The following is a 23,360-nucleotide window of genomic DNA, read 5'->3' on the forward strand; positions in this document are numbered from 1 at the left end:
CCTCCATCGGATTGATTGATCATTGGAGAAAGAGATATCTTCGTGTCTTCCTCGTCTTTGTCCAAGATCAGCTCTTCGAAGATCGGATCATCAAATATTGGCTCGTTGATGTTAAATTTGTGGAAGATTGATTCTTCGTTGAATTCATCGTCATGGAATTCCTCGTCGTATATTGGACGACCCAATGGCTCAAAAAATGTTCACTACTACAAAACTGAGATCCTACAACGCTTAAAAACAGTTGTAGAATGATTCTACAACACTTATTAAGTGTTGTAGAATCCAACGTTGTAGAAGCTTCTACAACGCTGTAGAAGCTTCTACAACGCTTAGATATCTGTTATAGAAGCTTGGCTTCTACAACGCTTACGCATCCGTTGTAAAAACTTCGACAACGATAGAGTTTCATTGTCCAATTTTAAAAAATTCCAGAATTTTTCACCGTGGCGATTTATATTTCTCGCCACGACTAGGTATTCTACAACGGATAAGACATCCGTTGTAGAACTATCTCGCCGCGGCGAAAAATATACACCGCCGCGGTGAGAAATATCTGGGTTCAGCCCCAATTCTCGTCGCGGTGATGTATATTTTGAGGTTGTCTTCTAGTTGTTCTTTTACCGCTACCACTAGAACTAGTAGTAGTGGACGGCATGAAATCTAAGAAACACAATTCCAACGAAATATCAAATGCAAACTCAATTCCAACGAAATATCAAACAAATATGGTGTTTCAACCTAAATTATATCAATCCATACTCTCAATTCCAAACAAACACTTATTTTCAACCTAAATTATACATAATTTTCAACCAAAAAATAACCCGGAGTGTAGATGAGAAGCATGGAGGCGTGGAAGAAAGAGAGAGTCGGAGTTGTCGCCGGAGATGCCTAAGCTTGTGTGAGTTTGACGTGGTGGTGGATTTTATGGGTTTGTGGTTGTTGCTTTTGTTGGTTTGAGGTTTGGGTTTTGTGGGTTTGTGGGGACGGAGAAGAATAGTGAAGGCGGAGAGAGAGTAAGGGATGAGAAGAAGAGAGCGAGGGCGGACAGAGAGAAGTGAGGGCGGAGAGAGAAAGAGAAGTGAAGGCGGAGAGAGGGTGAGGGCGGAGAAGAAGAGAGAGGGCGGAGAAAGAGAGAGAGAGAGGGTGGAGAAGAAGAAGAAGAAGAAGAAGAAGAAGAAGAAGAAGAAGAAGAAGAAGAATAATAATAATAATAATAATAATAATAATAATAATAATAATAATGAATGAAGAAGAAAAATTGAATAAGTCTGAAATTCGGGCGGGCTTTTTGAAAAAAAAAAAAAAATTTAGGTTTTAAAACACTTCTACAACGCTTAGAGTAAGCGTTGTAGAACTCTCGCCACGGCGAAGACTATTTCTCGCCGCGGTGAGACTACTGAAAAGTAAATCCAGAATTGTCTTGCTACGGCAAGAGATAGCCTTCGCCGTTACACGAATATCTTCTCCAAAAAAGGCTCTCTGGAATTCTTCTCGCCACGGCGAGAACCTTCAACAACGGAGCGAGAAGGATTCTCACCGCGGCGAAGAAGGATTCTCGCCGAAGCGAGGTTCATTAAATTTTACTAATCCTACAACGCTAGATTATCCGTTGTAGAAAGTTCTCGCCGCTGTGAGAAAAACACGTCGCCGCGGCGAGCCTTCTACAACGGATAGTCTAAGCATTGTGGGAGATTTGAAATATGGTGAAATTTTACAACACTTATAGTAAGTGTTGTAGAAATACCAAGCTTCTACAACACTTATAATAAGCGTTGTAGAAACACCAAGCTTCTACAACGCTTAGCCATAAGCGTTGTATAAACACCAAGCTTCTACAACGCTTAGCCATAAGCGTTGTATAAACACCAAGCTTCTACAACGCTTAGCCATAAGCGTTGTAGAAGCACCCAGTTTCTACAACATTTATTTTAAGTGTTGTAGAATCTCTAGTTTCTACAACACTTAACCGTAAACGTTGTAGAATATGGGTTGTAGAATCCAACATTTGTAGTAGTTGTTCTTCATCTTCACCGTCGTCATTGAACACGTATGACATAGGGTAGTCTTCAACGAATCCAGCAAAAAGTTGCATGATTCACGATTGTCTTCGGCTCTGATACCAAACTGATGCAGGGGAAAAGCTATACCGTGAGTAACGATTTCAATCGTTGATTCGGCACACGAATACCCGGTTAAAAACCTTCCAAAACATGTGGATTCAAGACAAAGAATACAAGTTTTTTGGGCATCAAATTCGATTCCACTGTTGAAAACGAAATTTCTTTTCATTCATAAACTTCCATTTCAATACACTCAACTCTATTTATAGAGTCTTACATCAAAATAAAGGGGAATACAAAACATCACAACATTAACACATCAATATTAAATCATGCGCAGTGGTTACTAAAATCATCATAACTTTTTCGAGGGAACTCTAAAGGCCACGAAACTTCACCATTAGAAACTAGACTTTAATAGCTTTAAGTGGATATACTATATGTCCAAATCCATTAACGTTTGCCCATTCAACTTCTCGTTTAAAGTTGGCTGATTGTTTATCTCCAAAATTACATATTATTATGTCCTGCATCATTGTGCCAAACTGATGCAGGGGAAAAGCTATATCGTGAGTAACGATTCCAACCGTTGATTTGGTGCACGAATACCCAGTTAAAAACCTTCCAAAACTTGTGGATTCAAGAAAAAGAATACCAATTTTTTGGGCATCAAATTCAATTCCACTGTTGAAAACGAAATTGAAATTTAGAGAGAGGATTTATTTTCATTCATAAACTGCCATTTCAATACACTCAACTCTATTTATAGAGTCTTACATCAAAATAAAGGGGAATACAAAACATCACAATATTAACAGTAATATTAAATCATGCGCAGTGGTTACTAAAATCATCATAACTTTTTTCATGGAACTCCAAAGGCCACGAAACCTTCACCATTAGAAACTAGACTTTAATAGCTCTAAGTGGATATGCTATAAGCCAGGATACATTAACGTTTGCCCATTCAACTTCTCGTTTAAAGTTGGCTGATTGTTTATTTCCAAAATTACATATTATTATGTCCTGCATCAATCATCATTGTCGTCATCCCAAAAAACACATCTATCACAAGTAAACGCCGAATTAGTAATCAAGAAAATGAAAAATAAGTCTTTGTCTGTTATTATTTCTCTTCTTATCGTACAAAGACCTTTTATTCGTAGTTACAATATTATCACATTATCTAGTATTTTTATATTTTGATTTGTAGGAAAAATCTTATAGAAATTATGTACATATATTATATAAATTTCTCATAAAATATATATTCATAATGAATTAACAGTATATATATTATAAGTGTTGGTATTGGACTTCTTCCACAAGTAAGCCCAAAGTTGGGCGCATAAAGTTGAAACCATCCGAAAAAGGGAAGGGAAGTAAAAAGAGCACGAACCATTTCTAGGAAAAATTAGGCCCCGTCTAAGAGCTCAACGAAAGAAAAGTACGCAACGATAGCTCGATAACGGCTCGGTGAATGGCTCAGCTCGATGAAGACACTTTTTGGTTCAAAATTTTGTAACCAAAACATTAAGTATCAGTCAATATTTAATGTGGCATAAAGGTAAATCTAAACGTACAAAATTAGGTTATTGAGGAAAATGTTGTAAAGAATGAGCTTAAATAGTTCGTATCAAGGCCGAAGAAGGGGCTGGACTTTTTGAACATGACTCTTGTATTATCCTCTCGATCAAATAAACAAACACATTGTTCTTACTAGCGTCTGCAACATATATTCTCGTTTTCTTTTTCTTTAGTCGTAAATTCGGAGTCCCGACACAAGGATTTAGCCTTTTTATTTTTCATATAAATTGTTGCGAAAATTCTCGCACACGCAAGTGCACGTGGTCGCAATAGTAATAATTCGCAAGTGCGAGTCGATCCCACGAGGACTAGTTAAATTGAAGATTCAAGATTCACAAGTTTGAATGAGAACCCAAAAATAATGATAAAAGGTTTGTCACAAAATTATCTAAGTAAATAAAATAAATAACAAAACTAAAGAACGTTTTACGATTATGAAGACGGAGGACTATGGTTTCACGAGTGCAATCTACGATTCAGATTCACGGAAATTACGCACGATTATTATTGTTCATATATTACTACTCATACTCACGCTAATCGTATCACTAAATCTCTCTCGAGCATCTAGTAACCTAAACCGACACCGGAATATCATCTTTCGATCTCAACTCCTAACAAGCACGGATAGCATGAAAAACAAGAGTATTCTCACGAGTCTAAAACAACCTAACTATATCTAGCCGTGGAATGTATTCTAGTAACCCACACAAAAACACAACAACCTAATCTTTCTCAAGCACTAGAATTGAACATAAAACAAGCATGAATTCATGACATTCATACAAGCATTAAGCATAGTTATGGATTAAGTAAAAGTGATGAGAAAAACAACAACCTAACAATTCTAATACCATGAATCCTACATCGTAATGAACCCGGTACACCATAGCCCTACATGAGACTAGTTCATATTAATAACTATGACAATAAAAATACTTAAAGATGAACACAAGAACAACACATCAAGAAACATCATAAGCATATGGAGAACTTGAATTAAAAAATAAGAGTTTAGAGAATAGAACACTTTGATTAGGATTGTAGCAATGGTAGAACTCTGCAGCTTTCCCTTCTCTTCAAATTGGAGCCACAAAGTATATACAAGTCTGGAAATATTAGAAAAACTCAAGAAAAGCTAAGACAAAGAAAATGTGTTCTTGATAGATTCTCCAAAATCTCCCTCCATGCATGACTTCTTCTGAAAGCATTGGTCTTTTTAAGGTTGAATGAGATTAGTTTCAGAGCCATATGGACATTTCATTTTGCTCCAATGGCCAAAATCCGCTCAGAAACGCAACATTGGAAAATGCAGATTTTGGGACCGCGCGGCGCGCCCTTTTGTCTGCGCGGCGCGCAGTCCATTTTTTTCGGCTTCCCGCGGTCCGCGCATACGACTCTGGAGGCGAAAACGACGAATTTTTTGTCCGCGCGCCGCGTGCTTCCTACTCGCTACACACCGTTTTTTAAACGGTCGTAACTCCCAGCCCCGACGTCCGATTTTTATAAATAAACATGCGTTGGAAAGCTAAGAGAGAGCTCTATCCAGTTCTTGAAGTGGATCATTGAAAATCATCATTTAAAAATCCCAGAATCCTGCAGAAGAGAACGTCGTGTTCCTTGTTTGGCTCCAAGTTGTCCAAATGTATGAATCTCCTTGAAATTGTTCGGAATCGTCACATGATGCGCTAATAACCTCCTCAAGACCCAATTGACCTCTTAAACCTGAAAATCACTCATAAACACACAAAAACTATCAAAAACACTTGAGGACTCGTTAGTTTTTAGTCCGGAAAATAGGAGTTTTACGCGTAATAAACGCACCTATCATAAATCGAATATCGTCAACGTGATATTTGTGATTTTTTACCTCGGCGATTTTCACGTCAACACTAATGAATAATTTATCTTTATATATATTTTTTTGACAACATTTTCGTCGAAAATATTTTTCGTACCAATTGGTAGGAATAATATTTACAATGACAGAGTTGGCACATATAAGCATTATCTACCAACATTGTAGTCTCATAGCTTCATTCATAGTGCGAGGATTGTTATCACATTAATAGTCATTAGTAAATATTTTCTGCATAAATGTTATCATAAACTTATTCTATGGATGGATTTTTTATTCGACGAAAGACGTCACCAATGATGAAGACTTTTTAGAAAAATTATAAGTTATGCGCCAGATATATTTGTAGAAAGTGCTACTCAATGTGGCTGAACGGTGGTGGTGGTGGGGGTGTATTTGTAGTAATGCCTCACGGGATTTGATAGAAAATGTGAACAATTGTCTACAAATAGGTTTTACAATTTATGGTTGATCATACTCATGACATTTTAGTTTATTTTGGAGTAACCATATTATTTAAGCGAGTTTCTTTTGGCTAATTAGGTAAAAGTCCAATTTGAGTGTTCTTCTCAAAGAACATAGACACACGATTTAAAAATTAAACAAATATCTTGTTTCTTTCTCTTATAAAATTGGACATATTTTATCAACCACGATTAATATAAAATATACCACATATAAAAAATATGTCTTCTCCGTTGTCAAAATAATTGTCTCGTCTAGATATTTTTACTGGTACAATCATACAAAAAAGAGGTCTAAATTGCGAGTTATACATTTTTTTTAGACTTTATGCAGAGAGAGAATAGACATTTATTTAATTTATAAACATTGTGATTTTTAATTTCAGTACATCTCGATAATTAGACTTGTATTAAAATTTCTTGATTTTCTTTATCTCTTTCTTGGTCATGTTCATTTGATTAGTCTTGGTTTTCCGATAGTTTCTCTGATATTCCAAGTTTTACTCGGTTGGTGATGCTCTTATGTTACAAGTTTGTGTTGTCAATGGTGACCACAAGAAGAGAAGTAGTGTCTGTTTATATACATTTGATGTAATATAGTCTCACGAAGACTCTTGCTTGTAACTGCTTATTTATTAATAAAAGTTGAAACGTTCATTCATTCTTCCTTGTCTGAAGCTTTATGATAAAACCTTAGTCTTTAGTCTATAAACAAACCTGACAACATATGAAGAGACAAATGTAGATTTGCATGAACAAACTCTTCATGGTTTGCTTAAAACAATATATTCGCAATCAAAGGATCAAAGGACTATTGATCTCAGTACGATTGTTAGGAGAATCTATGATTTCTGGTTATGGGAGATTGAGAGTTGGAGACTCTATAGTTCTGTTCTTCTAGGTATCTTCCGAAGGTACTGAATTGACCAGTGCACTTCTAGAGACAAGATAAGAACAAACCATTTAACCTCTTATGTCTCGAAGTCACTACGTACGAATTGCATCGTGCTTACCTTAATCCTGAAATGAGACATGTCATTTCATAGCTTACGTATTCTCATTTGAGAAAGTCAGAGTTCGGATTCACTATGTGATTCTTAACAGGACCTATTGGTGAAGTACTAAGTTATGAAGATGTCATGAGTAACTTTGTGAAGATCTCATAGATATGGAATTTATGTACAAGATTGCTGAAATGCAATGTATATCACCTCATGCTTTGTTCCTTGGAATGTGAATAAAGGAACTGGCCAGTGTCCAAATTGAGTCATGACTCTTTTGGATGAATCAATGTGACTTGTTAGCTCCTCGTCAATACATTGTTTCTAAATTATTCACAAGCGACAAAGGAGTTGAGGAAATAACAGCTAGAAGGGTAAAATGGTAATTTTGTAAATCCCGACTAGCTGATGATATTCATTAAGGGTAAACATATATAATATTCAGTGTATCCACTCATCACAATTAAGTTGAATTCTTGAGTAGAAAATGTTGGGAATATTGCCCACTTGAAGATAATGAACAAATGATTACAAAATTCGATAATAAGATTACTTTATTAGCATTATACGATTAGTGGGTTGATTTCCATACAATTAGAATCAATAACAACTATCTTCCATAGCCTCCGTATTAAACTGAGTCACGGGCTGGGCACCTGAGTTCGGGCGGTGAGCTAAAACGAGGTCGATGACTGATATACGCTTAGAAAACTATATCTAAAGTCATAAATGTGGAACACATAGGTGAAGGCTGATCACTATGTGGGAGCATTCTACACTTGTGGTAAGTGTACGATTTGGACAGGTCTTGGTTGTAGATGTGTCGTTTAAGGACCGTTACGACACACTAACCGAGGCCGCTATAATGGTCACAGTGAGACTTGATCTGAATCCTGAAGTGATCATGGACACTGGGTCATGTTACTGAGCTCTTTGACTCATTCGCTAAAAGGCTATCCATGCTAATCACAGCTTATGCCTTGGGAGTCTCTCAGAGCATAATTCGAGTGAGAAGTGATTTACAAATACGGAATCCAGCCTTCCTGAAAGAAGGTTAATGTTCACTCACCTAATGATTGATTCCAGAACCGATAGATTGCTAGCACTTTCGAAGTAAGTAACGTTCAAAAGAATGTTTCGCTGGGAAAACAACAATGCTTAGGGCTCACTACTACAAACTGGGGATTCCACAACGGTACAGAACCGTTGTGTAAAGCTTCCACAACGGTTCTGTACCGTTGTGGAATCCTCCGCTGTGGAATGTTTCCACAACGGTACTCGTCCCGTTGTGGAAAAGTAATGATTCCACAACGGGACGAGTCCCGTTGTGGAAATGTCCATGATTTCACAACGGGACAGTCCTGTTGTGAAAAAATTTAACAGATTTTAACACTTCGCTGCGGCAACGTGTATAGTTCGCCGCGGCGAATCTTTCTACAACGGTACAATCGTACCGTTGTGTAAAGTTTCGCCGCGGCGAAATATACACGTTGCCGCGGCGAAATTGTTCCTAAGAGTTATTTTTACAGTTTTCTAATTAAAAAAACCTGAAATGAAATTATATATCCAAAACCAAATATCCATAACATCCAAAACATATCCATTACATCCAAAACCAAATATATATCCAAAAACAACCAAAACAAATATATATATCATCCAAAATCAAGCTAATATTCTTATTCTATAAAAGTTTGTACGTAAAATACTCACTCCTCTTGAACGTTTTCTAAGTTATCCGGTGTATATGACTTCTTCAATTGTACGTAAAGTTTGGTTGACGTTACTTCGGGCTCCTTGGTTGTCAAGCTTGAAATCCGAAAAAAAATCCTTAACGCACAACAACAAAAAACATTAGAAAACAAATATTCGCGTAAATGAAATACTTCAAATAACATGTAATTAATTTACCTTTTTATCAACTTCCTTGGTTGTAGTAGACATAATCTATGAAAAAACAAAATTAAATATAATCTCAATTCAATCAATTCCAATACAAACTCAAACCGAAATTCAATTTCAATTCAAACTAATTCCGACATAAACTTAAACCGAAATTCAATTTCAATTCAAAACAATTTCAACACAAACTCAAACCGAAATTCAATTTCAATTCAAACTAATTCCGACATAAACTTAAACCGAAATTCAATTTCAATTCAAAACAATTCCAACACAAACTCAAACCGAAATTCAATCTAATATTCTAATTCGAATCCAACATAAACTCAAACCAAAATTCAATTTCACACTCATTTTCTACATAAATATCAAATTCAATATTCAATTTCAATATAATTTAGACACAAATAAACAATTCTAACCTAATTTCAACATAAAAATACAAATTAAATTAAAAAAAAAAGACTTACCCGGAGTGAAGACGATGAGCATGGGGCGTGGTGAGTCAATGAAGTTGTCGGAGATGTGGGTTGTGGTCGGAGGCAAGATTTTTGTTATTGTCTACTACAACAACAAAAAAATATTAGAAAACAAATATTCGTGTAAATGAAATACTTCAAATAACATGTAATTAATTTACCTTTTTATCATCTTTCTTGGTTGTAGTAGACATAATCTATGAAAAAAAAAATTAAACATAATCTCAATTCAAACCAATTCCAAGACAAACTCAAACCGAAATTCAATTTCAATTCAAACTAATTCCGACATAAACTTAAACCGAAATTCAATTTCAATTCAAAACAATTCTAACACAAACTAAAACCGAAATTCAATCTAATATTCTAACTCAATTCCAACTCAAACTCAAGGTAATCAAATATTCTAACTCAAATCCAACATAAACTCAAACCAAAATTCAATTCCAAACTCATTTTCTACATAAATATCAAATTCAATATTCAATATCTATATAATTTAGACACAAATAAACAATTCTAACCTAATTTCAACATAAAAATACAAATTAAATAAAAAAAATACTTACTTGGAGTGAAGACGACGAGCATGAGGCGTGGTGAGTCAATGAAGTTATCGGAGATGTGGGTTGTGGTCGGAGGCAAGGTTTGTGGGTTTGTGTGGGGGTGGGTCGGAATGTTTGGTGGGTTTGTGAAGAGTGGGTTTGGTGGGTTGGAAGAAGGAGAGGCGGAGAAGAAGAAGGAGGGCGGAGAAGAAAATGGAGGACGGGGGAGAAGAAATGGGCGGAGAAGAAAAAGGAGGCCGGGGAAGAAGAAGAAGGGCGGAGAAGAAGGAGAGGGTTGCGGGTAAGAAGAAGGGCGGGGAAAAAAAGGTTAGAAGAAGAGAAGGGCGGAGGAAGAAGATAGAAGAGAGAGATAGGGCGGCGACGGCGGCGGAGGAAGAAGAAGGGGCGGCGAGTGGGCGTAGGTTGGAGAGAGAGAGAGAGATAGTGGGGTTGGGTCGGGGAGAGAGAGAGAGAGAGAGAGAAGAAGAAGAAGAAGAAGAAGAAGAAGAAGAAGAAGAAGAGAATGAAATTTCTGAAATTTTTGAAAAAAAAATCGAGAGAGAAGTTTTTAAGTTCCAGTCTGTGACATTTCGCCGCGGCCAAATGTTTCCACAACGGGTTATTGTACCGTTGTGGAAACATTTCGCCGCGGCCAAGGCTTAAGCTCGCCGCGGCGAAATGTTTGGTTTTACAGTTCTCCCACAACGATACACTGTACCGTTGTGGAAGAGTTTGGCCACGGCGAGTTTATGCCTTGGCCGCGGCGAGATTCAACAACGGGTCACCATCCCGTTGTTTAAACCTTAATTTTTTTTTTAATTCCACAACGGGACAACTGTCCCGTTGTGGAATCATCAAGATTCCACAACGAGACAGTTGTCCCGTTGTGGAAACATCAAGATTCCACAACGGGACTCTTGTCCCGTTGTGGAAACGTCATGATTCCACAACGGGACAGCGTTTCGTTGTGGAATATCCGTTGTGGAATCTAACATTTGTAGTAGTGGCTGATATGTATCAAGAGAAGTATACCGGAAAAATTGACTTCTCTTGACACGGGTTGAACCTGGAGGATCTTGATCACGAACTGACTATATCAGTGCACACTCGTCACGATGAGTAAATATAATTCTAGTATTAAAGGAGAGTTCATTCTTGGCTTACAAAGTGGAGTATTTGACCAAGATTAGACGAATCGATGGAAAAAGGGAAATGACTATTTCGTCTTTTTCATCGTATTTGTTAAGCTTCTATTACTAGGTCCATAGTCCCCGATTCGGCTCTGATAAAGGCGGATAAGAACTTTCGTATAATAAAGTTTATCATTATTAATCTCACTTGCTGTAATTGTGATTGACATCATTAATTCTGGAAAACGGGTATTCGCAGAATTAAATAAATATTTATGGTAGAATTGTTTATTTATTGTTGGATCAAGTAAATAATCAATTATTAATTATTTGTTTGTTGTTGGACCAAGTAAATAAATAATTAATTGGGTTTTAAGCAATTGGGCCTTGCACAAAATATGAAAATCGGATTTGGGAATTTTGGCATGGGAGTTGCGCAAATTTGCCTTGGCCGTGTGCCTAAAATCCGACTTTTATGATATTGGTATTTACCAATATTTTCTCTTTAGTTGTTTAAATAAAGGAGAGAGAATAATATAAGATATTGTCTTTTATTCTCTCCTTATTTAAAGGAAAGTATTTAGGAGAATATATGAGAATATATTTAAAGGGAAATAATATATTCTCCTTTATTATCTCACTAAATAAAATATTCTCCATTTAAATAGAGAATAACATCCCATAGATATTGATCTGATGGATGAGAGAAAAAGTAGGATTCACCTGTTGAGATCCAATGGCCTAGATTAAATCCTCTAGTATGAACACAATAAAAGAAAATAATATATTTTGGAAGGTTCCATGAATATCCCCTTTTACTACTATAAATAGGGGTTCATGAGAAGACATAAAAAATGGGGGAAAACAGAAGGATTTTGACCTAATAATTTCGTGGCTCTCCCTCTTGGCCGTGCGAAATTTTCTGCCTCTCCCCCTCGGAAATTCGTTTCCATTCTTAGTAATATAAGAGCGAGATTTGAAACACAACATTTCTCATCTAGTGAGATAAAGACTGTGCCCACTCATCTTTCTTATTCGTCTCGGAGATTACGTTTCAGAAGACTAAGGTGTCATCCTCGAGTCCTTCATCAAGACGACGCAAGGAGTACGCGATTGGTTTAGGAGCGTTCTGTAGCTGAACCGAAAATCAATGTAAGTATTCGTTTATCTTCAAATCGGTTGCTTGATAAATATGCTCTCGTGAATTAAATTAATTAAACATAACTAGATCTTGTTAATTATAACCATAATTTAATTAGCTTATGATCAACGTAATTAATTATTTTTCCGCATTAATATGGCTATATGGGAGAATCATCTTCAACGAGAGGTATCAGAGCGATCTGATACGCGCTTGATTCCCCAACAAAAAGTAAATTCATTTGAACCGAGAGATTTTCATTGTCAACTCTTTAGTGGAGTCAGTTGACATAAGCTAAACTTGAAAAAGGTTTGTGAACTTTTGAGTCCTAGTATTTTAGCTCACGCTTTGTTCATTTGGATCCATGAGGTCACTATCACAAATCATATCGAGTATGAATAGTTAAACTAGAAGCTAAGTCAAAACAAGAACGAGACAAGTTTTACGAAAATTGTTTAAAGGGTATTTTTGTCTTTTAGGACATAGGACGAAATGAATGTCAATAAATTTTTTGACATTGTCATATGATGACAAATGAAGTTAAACAACACGGCCAAGTTAAAGAATTTGGGCCTTGAGGATTAATTTCATTTCATGGAATTTTACTTGAAAATTCTTAATGGGCTTTTCTTATGTTGTCATGAACAAATGAAGAAAAATCTAGAAGCCCATTTATGAAGCCAAAACCGTCCAACCCAAGAGAGAAAAGGGAGATTATTTTTGTGCATTGATGTATGAAGATATTTGCCAAAAGAAAAAGAGAAAACAAATTTCCTCTACATGGAAAGCAAGGTGGGCGGCCAACTAAGGCAAGGAGAGAGCAAAATAAAAGAGAAAACAAATCCAAGGACTTGCTTGGATTGTATTTGGCCGTGTGACTTAATAGGGAGAAGAACAAATTTTGCTCATGAATATGTGATATTCTATAGAAGAGGAAACTACCTTCATGAAGGTAATCCCTCCCTTATAAATAGAGGCCTCATTCCTCTCATTTTATTCATTCCACATAAGTTAGAGATTGATAGACTCTCTCTCTAGAACTTGTGGCCGCCCCTCCCATTTCTCTATCTAGTTTTCTTTCGTTTTTGTTTTGGCACCTAGGTCCACATTTGACCTAGTGTTTTAGCTCTTCGACTTTAAGACTTGTTCTCGAGTGGTCGTGTTTAAAAGTACCCACACACTAATTCTTTTCTTTCTCGAGTGATTATTGTGATAGAAACTTTCATGGTTGCTCGAGTTCCCGAGGAAAGAAGAGAGACGAGATGCGTGGGGAGACGAACGTTTCAACCTTCCTAAGGCTTCTCAATGATCAAGCTTCACAAAGGTTAGTAAATAAATAATGCTCTTTAATAGTTTTAATTTATATGTACTTGCTCTTTGTCTAGGTTAGTAAAAACGTTTTACTTGTTTTAAAGAAAAATTTTAAATTCCGTCGCTTGCTCGAAGCGTTAAATCTTTTCTTAACCCTAGATCAATTCCAACAGTTTGGCGTTCTCATAATTTTTTTTTTATCTTTGATAGACTTCTCGGACCTTAGCAGCACTAATCCCGCCGAAAAATATTGAACGTTATCTTAATTATTGTAGATATTAAAAAAAACGTTTGTAGACTTTTGACTTGTGAAAACTATTTTTATGATATTTGAACCTTTTTTGGTAATCAATTTTCATCCATCCGTCAAGTTTTTAGGCATTCTGTTAATTGAATGGTCACGTTTTTCTCACGTGGATTCTAGAAGAAGAACAATGTTAAGAGTATTCTGTTAATATATATAGGGCCTAAAAACTTGTTCTTCTTCCAGAAGGCACGTGAGAAAAACGTGACCATTCAATTAACAGAATGCCTAAAAACTTGACGGATGGATGAAAATTGATTAAAAAAAAGGTTAAAAAAAACTTGTTAAGAGTATTTGTTAAGCCGTTTTTTGGTTCAACACTTATGGACACGTGTCGTGAGCGGACTTGGCCACGTGTCTTCGAATCTGTGAGATTAGTAACGAGATATTCCTCTTATCGAATGAAGAACGAGAGAATCGATTTCTCAAGTTCTTGGACACGATAGTAGAGGGAATATAATTTGGCTCGGGAGCCTCGGGTTTTGAAAGAGAGTGAACCTATCTCTCCCACTCTAGAGAGAATGAAAGGAGATCGTTCCTCGTTTTTGTGTGAAAATGTATGAGTGAAGTGACTTCGATTCTCTTTGTTCTTGATTTCGGTCTCAAAGGTGTTTCTAATGAGAGAAATAGCTAAATAGAGGTTTTGACAGTCTAATTAGAGAGAGAAAAAGCCAACCATTGACATGAGTTTGTCTTGGGTATTTTTAATGAGGGGATGAATGTTGGGATAAATTCGTCATTTGGCTGTTGTTGGGTCGCGAGCAAGTTTTGTGAAAAAATGTCTCGCGATCCTTTTTCGTGAGGAAAAATGTCTCGCGACCTTTTTTTTGTGATGGAAAATGGCTCGCGATCTTTTTTTAGTGAAAAAATGTTTCGCAATACTTTTTTATGAAGGAAAATGTCTCGCGATCTTTTTGTGAAGAAAAATGTCTCACGATCTTTTTTGTGAAGGAAAATGTCTCGTGATCCTTTTTTATGAAGAAAAATGTCTCGCGATCATTTTTTGTGAAGGCAAATATCTCGCGATCCTTTTTATTGAGGAAAATGTCTCGCGACCCAACAACATTTTTTCAAATTTCTTAGACTTCATACTTTGTCAAGATCCCATAGTTAATGGTCAAAAATATCATTTATCCCTGAAAAAACAAAAGATACAAATACACCAACAGACCAACTCATTAAAATATAGTCAACAATAACATACTAATAGATCATATTTTTCCGAAAAAAGGAACCAATAATGAATTATTCCGAGAAGTCCACGTGGTTCCGATTTCCCAGTGTTTGTTTGCTTCCCAATAATTGCACCAGATATGGCATCATCACCGCTGTACCTTCCTCTCATCAACACAGTCTTTCTTTCTTTACCCTCTAATCTTTCGAGAGAAGCCCCTCTCGGCGGCGATTATTGCCTTCCCGTCATTAGCAATCCACGGCTGGCGTCGCTCGTGATCATCATCTCCGATTGCAGGGAGATCAGATCCGACGGCTGTACGTCGCTCCACCTGTAATCATCAGCGTCGGTATTCCCGGGCCCACTTCCCCGTCGCCGCCGCTCTTCCAGAAGCTTCCCGTCTTTCCTATTATTATTATTTCTGAGTCTCTTCCAGCTGTCGAGGGAGCGGCGGAAGGAGGCGGCGTCGAGAAGCTGGGAGACTCTCTCTCCGGCGGAGGAGTGGCGGTTGCTGATGACACGTGGCTCGATCACGATCCGACGTGGAATATTCCGGAGGAGGAGGATGTCTTCGGGGTCGACGCGGAAGCGGCAGAGGGGACACGTGGAGTGGGCGTCGAGCCACGTGTCGACGCACTCCACGTGGAAGGCGTGCCGGCACTTCGGGAGCAGACGGAGGACCGCCGACCGGTCGTACCTCCCCAGGCACACGGCGCACTCCGCCGCCGCCGCCGATCCTCCTCCTCCGCAGCCGAATCGGAACACCGGGAGAGACTCCACCACCGCGCGGGACACGCCGGAGTTCTTCCTCTCCGGCGCGGCGGCGGGGTAGTATCGGCGGCGGTCGGAGGAGCGGCTCTTGCAGTGGCGGGCGTACAATAGGAGGATGAACGTGATGGAGAACATGGTGGTTAGGGCTCCGATGACCACCGCGACGGTGGGCTTGAAGGGAGAGAATTCCGGTCTCTCCGCCGGCGCCGGAGAAGGATGTCCCGTTATCATGACTCCACTGTCTGAGTCTGAGACTGAGACTGAGACTGAGACCGAGAGAGAGAGAGAGCGATGATTTGGATGAGAAAAAGGAAGGGTTTTGCTTCGGATTTGAAGTTTAGTGATTTGGGGTTAATTTTGGGAGTGAAGATCCATTCTTCGAAAGAGGGGCAGAAAAAAGGACGTGACAATGGCATCAGAACTGGCTTGATGGTGATGGGTTTTTTTATTATTTATTTTATTGATAGATTTTGGTGATTAATTCATTATTTTATTGCAGTAGCCGCGAAGAGCAGTGGATTATTACTACCCCTCTGTGTGGAATATGCATTCATTGGGTTGGTTTGTAGTGAGAGTTAAGGAAAAGGACAAAAAGAAGAGCAACGGAAAAGGGAAAAGGGTGAAAATCTTGATGAGGAGTGAAAAAGGGGAAAACAGGAAACGCAGGAAAAGAGGAAAAGCTGGAGAGGTTGTTGGGGAGAGAGAGAGAGAGAGAGAGAGAGTCGAAGTTTTAAGTTTTAACGGCGCTTCATGTGACGACATATGGAGAAAGAGAGAATTCCAAATCCATGAGCTTATGGTAGAAAAAGGAACCCATTTATACTATGCCACATGCAATGCAACTAATGGTGGGTCTTTTTTTTTTTTTTTAAAGATCAAAACTTCATTAATAAAACCAGATCCTTATTATATGGTTCCGAACAAGGATAGGACATTCCTCCAAACCAGGATTGAAATCTCGTGCAAGATAAGGGTATCTCGCGCGAGATCTCATTTCTCGCACCTCTGCGAGAACGAGATGAATATATCTCGCGGTATGTATTAAATCTCGCCGTTTCGCGCAATTTCTCGCACTTTTCGCGCAATTTCTCGCGCTTTTCGCGCAATTTCTCGCGCTTTCCCCGGGAGAAAAGGAATATCTCGTGAAAAGACTTAAAAATATGTTAAAAAATATTAAAAAAATATTTAGACTGTTTTGGGTATGTCAAAGTCATTTCAAACAACACAAGATGCGAGATACCCATTTAGTACCTGCTAGCTGCGTCATTGCCATAAACACAAGATGTTTTTTTCCCACACCCTCTCACAGTGTATATGGTGATATATTAGATTTTAACTTCTATCATATGTTATATAGTCTTGGTTTGTACTATGTTTGGTAATGTAATTTGTACTTTTTTTTTTTACAATTTGCAAATTAATATCTAAGTGATATCAAAATTAATTTCGTGAAAGTACAATATTTATAAATCAATATCAAAATTACTCTAAAAATTCTAATTTACAAATTAATATCAAAATTACTCTCTAAGTGTAATATGTTTTAAATGATATTAAATGATTTTTAACATACTAATAATATTTAAAAGTATCAAAATTCATTAGGAGAAAATCAAACAATTTTTATTAGTATGCTAAATCCATATATTTCACTTGCAACATATGTATATATTGTAATTTTTTTTTTAAATTACTTATTGTCCAAATACCCCGCGGAATATCATTTTTTTTGCGGTATACCTCGCGGAATGTTAGTTACCATGCGGTACGAGATACCCTCAACGTTCGTCAAATACCGCGGAATACCTTGGTACGAGACGAGATACCCTCAACATTTAAAGTGCGGTAAAGTTGCGAGATGCGAGATTTCAATCCCCGCTCCAAACTACAGAAACTGTTATCGTTACAACTCATCGCCCATTAACCAAGGCTATGAGTCATAACATTAGAAGTTCTAGGAACCCAATTAAAACCAATGAACTCGAAAGCATATCCAACAGTTTTCACTTGTTCAAAGAGATGGATAATAGAACACTCAGGACAATCCTTTTTTAGTTTGCAGATTGTCCAAGAGTATCTTCTTATCACCCTCGATTATAACATGTTGAATATTTATGAACTTCGCTTGCTGAATGGCAAGAAGAATCCCAGTCAATTCTGCCTCCATTGCGAAACTAACCTTCACTTTACTTTTCCACATTCATTTTGCTCCTCCTTCTTCGTCTATGGCAATAATTCTCACTGCCGCGTTACCTTGCTTAAACGCCACATCCGTGGTAACCTTGATCATGCCCCTTCCCGGCTTCTTCTACTTAATCTGGACTTGTTGCCCTGGATCGACCCGAGACTTCATTGCACTTCTAGCCTAGGTTCACATCTCTAGAACTCTGTGATCTATAAGGTGGATTAAGCTAATTGGGACGTCGATGACACCCCTGAAGACCTTATCGTTACGTCATTTCCAAATCGCCTGCAAGATGACGCAGTTCCGAACAATATATTCGTCATTCTCCCTTCCAAGCTGATTCTAATTATGATACGACTGGAGTAGGTTGTTGATGATATCTTCGGCGCTTTTCTCCACAGGGGACTTGAACAACAAATGGCTCAGGCTTTCCTAGTTTATGTCACACACTCTACAACGTCTACCTGTATTAGGGATCGATTTCGCAAGCCGGACTGCAGTGGAAAGGCCCTCCATTCCGATCCTCCACAACAACATTTTTTTATCTCATGAATTTTAAGCTTTCAGAGTGAGCTCCATATGTCTTTTTCGGATTAAAGGAAGCTTTCACGACTTCGTTATACATCGACTTAGAAGAGAATCTCACATTTTCAGAAGCAGTCCACACCAACAGGTCTTCCTATTGTTGTGGAAGATCTTTGTCCGCCCGATCAGCTCTCTCCAATCTTTACCATACCAGCATTGTACCTATTGAATATCCTAGCTATGAGAATTAGGAAGAAATAGTTCTCGAACCATGACTTCACCATTCCCCGAATTGTTTCTTCGCCTAGGAATAATACCTTCGCCCACCCAGTGATCCTTGAAAATATTTACAGTTTCCCCATCCCCATTATGAACATCAAGTTTGACTTGATCAGCTATCTCATCGACATCATATCCTTCCATCCACTCAAATCACACGCCTGAGGATCTACATTCATAAAACATTGCGCATGGTAGTACTTTCTCTAGAGAAGTCACACCCAAAACAGGTTTGTATTAGTAGCCATGTTCCATCCCAGCTTATATCCTTAAAGTATTTAATCCCCAATCTGCCTCTCTCCTTGGGCCGACATATCTTTTCCCAACCCGTAAGTGCCATATAACTCCATTTGTTGTTGTCCTCATCTTGAAGAATTTCTTCATTGCCTTGTCAAGGCCTTGGTTGAAAGTCAACGGTAGGCTAAACGTAGACATCACATATAAAGGAATTGCTTGCACCACAGACTTGACTAAGGTCGCTTTCCCGGCCTTAGAGATTGTCTTCGCCATCCATCCATCGAGTCTTCCAAACACACGACTCTTCAAAGCTTGAAAACTGGTGGGTCCTTGGATCCTTTCTAACACTCGATCATTGCCATTAGTTGAGCAAAACTGTCGAAGAATTCTGAAGAAAATTTTCATTTTGTAAATTCATAAGTAGCGAAATATTAAGAATGAGCTTATTATGCGTAAGATATATAAAACTAGATTTCTGTCATTTTTTTGGAAAAAAAATATCCGTACAAAATACCTTTTCTCACTTTTTTTTTATCTCTCATGGTTCTCACTTTTTCGATGATCTCCGATGATATCAAATTATTTATGATGATCACTAACGTTCATGCGTGAAATTATTATATAAAAACTTTTTTTAAAATATTAAATTTCATTGAATATAATCGACAGTCATCGAAATTAATTGAAATAAATAGAAGTCGTCAAAATTAATCAAAATTAAAGGCAAACAACTATTTTGGGCTATAATGACTACAAAAAAGAGTCGATATCACTCTTATTCAAATGAATTTCGATTAATTACAATGACTTCCTATTATTTTCGATGACTTTTAGATATCATCGTAAGTCATCATAATTAATATGAGTTAAGGACAACATCGACTTCTTTGATAGTCGTTGTTTCCCAAAAGAGTCTTTGTTTACTCCAATTTATTACGATGACTTCCAAAAGTTAACGATTGATTCCGATGAATTTCAATATTTTCTTCAATTATGGAGTTAAAAATGAAAAAAAAAATTGTGCGTGTCGTGTTTGTCAGAAATCATTGATGATTGTCAGAGGTCGTCGGAATCGGAGAGAGAGAGAGAGAGAGAGAGAGAGAGAGAGAGAGAGAGAGAGAGAGAGAGAGAGAGAGAGAGAATGAAAACTTATTTGGCGTACCTGCTTAGAATGTTCCTAATTTAAATGTCTTCCATATTGCTCTGAGCTTCGCTTCTTCCACATATTATATTGAACAACTTGAGTATTTGCCCGAATACAACGATTCATGGCTTCGTGAACCACCATCTTTAGGCCCGATTTCCTACTCTTGAATCTTGAATATTGAGCTTGAGTTTACCTTCAACAACTCATTTTTCTTTTGAACAAATTACACTTTTTCTTTTCAATGAACAAACTAATTAAAACTATTTTCATACAATTTCATATATTTCTCCATAACTAGACTAAAAATCATGATTCTAAGGGTAGCTCTTTTTTTTTTTTTTTTTTTTTTTTTTAATTTCATTCAAGTCTTCCAATTTCATTTTAGCTCTGAATCCGTACAAGGGATAAAGGACTAGTAGTGTTTGCATAGACAATAACATAAAGGTTTTATAAATTGAATCTTGAATATTGAGTTCGAGTTCGAGTTCATCTTCAACAACTCATTTTTCGGAGTAAACAAAGATTATAAATTGAACAAATTACACTTTTTCTTTTCAATGAACAAACTAATTAAAACTATTTTCATACAATTTCATATATTTCTCCATAACTAGACTAAAAATCATGATTCTAAGGGCAGCTCTTTTTTATTTCATTCAAATCTTCCAATTTCAATTTAGCTCTGAATCCGTACAAGGGATAAGGAGTAGTACTGTTTGCATAGACAAGAACATAAAGGTTTCATACAATTTTAAAATTCATCCATAACCAATGTTAGCGAAACAAAATAGGAAGTAAAGGGGTATTAAGTGTTTAAAAAGAAATGAACACTAGGGGTGATAATATTATCAAACGAAAAAAAAATGTTTACCTATTGAGAAAAGAGGTGCCCCCATGCAGGATCGAACTACAGACCTTCAGTTTACAAGACTGACGCTCTACCACTGAGCTATAGGGGCACTCGTCAAAATTTTCACCAAATTTAATAAGTATAAAATATTAAAAGAAACACCTCTCGTTTTTTTTCCCTTATAAATATTGAATCTTCGTGTATAAGTTACTGTAAAGAGTGCGCAAGTACGTATTCTTTTCTTTCCTCCCCTCTTTTATATTGTTTTTAGAGTGTTCACTCTTAACATATATATATATATATATATATATATATATATATATATATATATTAGAAGTAACACTATATCACGATTACATGATATATTATAGCAGTGCAAACACATCTGTCACTAGTCAAAATTACATGATTTAATACAAAAACATTAAACTGAAAGATAATAAATCATTCACCTATAAGGTAACATGTATTTTTGTAGCTTAAGTGATATTTAACTTGGCCTAGAGATAATCTCACGCATACCTCGACGGAGAGATCTTGAGCACTCTAACATATTATGTTGCACAAAAAATTGTTCTATTTTATTAATTTTTTCTCGTTTATTATTAAATTAAGTACTTGATAATTGATATATGAATATGTTGGAATATACAGTTTTTTTTAATACCATACTATTTGTTTTACAAAATTATGTAATGTTTTTGTTATGCCGTCCTTTTTCACTGAAAAACGACACTCCTAACCAAAAAATGACAAGTAAAAGACTATGAGTTGATGAATGTTTGATAAATCTTAATGTATAAGAAATAACGCTTTCGATTCAAATAAATTATAAATGATAAAACATTATTATATTAATAATTTCAACGAGAATTTGCAGAAGCGTCTTCTCGTGGGCAAGAATTCCTAACACTCTCAACCTTGATTTTAGAAAAACACAAAAAAAGAACAATCTTCTTTCTTTCTCTATAGAATTAAAGGAGAAACACTCTATTTCTCATAATCAAGAGAAACTCTCTCACCTCAAAACTCAAACAAGAATGATGTACTTCATTTCTCTCTATAATTGAAGAAGAAATATTCTCTCTCTATCTCTCATATTTTTTTCACAAACAAATGTTAAAATTATGCCAAATTACATTCCATCTAAAAAAGCGTCTAAGAACTTGAGAAATCAAATTTCATATTTTCCACTTAATAAGAGGAACATTGATTTTATTATATATATATATATATATATATATATATATATATATCACCATTTTTATCTTTTCTTTCAGGTAAGAAAAAGGAAGAGACGTCGCTCAAGAGAATCAAATCCTGACGATGACGAGGGCGGAGACGAGGAAAGGACATCGCAAGGCTAATCATACCAACCCATTTCGGTTTCCTAGGATCTCCATCGCGGTCAAGACACCACCTCACCGTTACCATCTTTTCGGAATCCTACAAAATACGACACTCGCAACCCTAGATCAGTACATGTCATAAGCTCGCACCGCCAACATGTGTCTCGTGAATGTTAATAAAAAAATGCAATAACAGTTTTCTTACCATTTGCACGTTGCATTGATTTATGTGCACTCTAGGGAACTAGCTAAATTGAAACGTTGAAATTTTACTTTAGCCACCATTTTATAAGTTTAAGTCAAATAGTCATTCACTGATGTGATAACAAATTTAGCATGCTAAAAATCTAGTTTTGACCCTACCTAGAAAAACGTCCATTTTTATTCATTAATTGTTATAAATTAAAAAAAGAAAGAATCCCAAAAAATATGAAACTGCCTCAATACAACCCAATTTTAATTTTTGAAAAAAAATAATATTGAGAAATAAACGATGAACACATAAAAGACCTAAAAAATGAATTAACTGTTAAAAAAACATGTAGTTTGATGAATAAGAATAAAATGAACATGCCATCGAATTTAGTTTTCGTTTGATGATGCGAGGTCATGTTTATGAACATGATTTTCCCCAAATACGACGGAAATTATCATAGTCATATCTTTATAAGTTAGTGTTTCACTCTCGCATGATTCGAATCGCATCAAGATTGAGTTATACATCTTTCATGATTTGACAAGATTTGTCATGGTATATTCGAAATTTCTCATTCAAAGAAGTAGATACTATTGCTTTACATCGATGCTTATCATGGAAGATTTGAAATTGTATACCCACTTAGTGGTGGTAAGACGCTAATCTATGCTTTGGATAGACACTCTTTTCTTTTATTTAGTTTTGAATTTTTTTATATTTTATATGTATAACTTGAAGTTATTGTAAATCATTTGAAGACCAATTTGAATTACCCATAATTTGACAAATTTTAGTATTTTTATAAACAATTAACTCATAGAGAGAAAATTCATAATATATGTTATGCAATTATTTATCAAAC

General features: G+C 36.5%; 1 protein-coding gene and 1 non-coding gene across 2 annotated transcripts; both read right to left on the reverse strand.

Moving 5' to 3' along the window:
- Positions 1 to 14,895: 14,895 nt before the first annotated feature.
- ATL43 (RING/U-box superfamily protein) lies at positions 14,896 to 16,395 on the reverse strand. The gene has a single exon (XM_089616055.1). It carries the CDS (start codon positions 15,959 to 15,961, stop codon positions 15,191 to 15,193), a length of 771 nt encoding a protein of 256 aa, XP_089472181.1. The 5' UTR covers positions 15,962 to 16,395; the 3' UTR covers positions 14,896 to 15,190.
- A 4,595-nt stretch (positions 16,396 to 20,990) lies between these two features.
- On the reverse strand, positions 20,991 to 21,062 carry TRNAT-UGU (transfer RNA threonine (anticodon UGU)). Its single transcript has one exon. It is a non-coding gene; the product is annotated as a tRNA-Thr (tRNA).
- Positions 21,063 to 23,360: the final 2,298 nt, after the last annotated feature.

The sequence above is a fragment of the Urtica dioica genome, chromosome 5 (assembly GCF_054948205.1).
Source record: "Urtica dioica subsp. dioica isolate 48M chromosome 5, U.dioica_male_clone48M_v1_H2, whole genome shotgun sequence".
Lineage (NCBI taxonomy): Eukaryota > Viridiplantae > Streptophyta > Magnoliopsida > Rosales > Urticaceae > Urtica > Urtica dioica.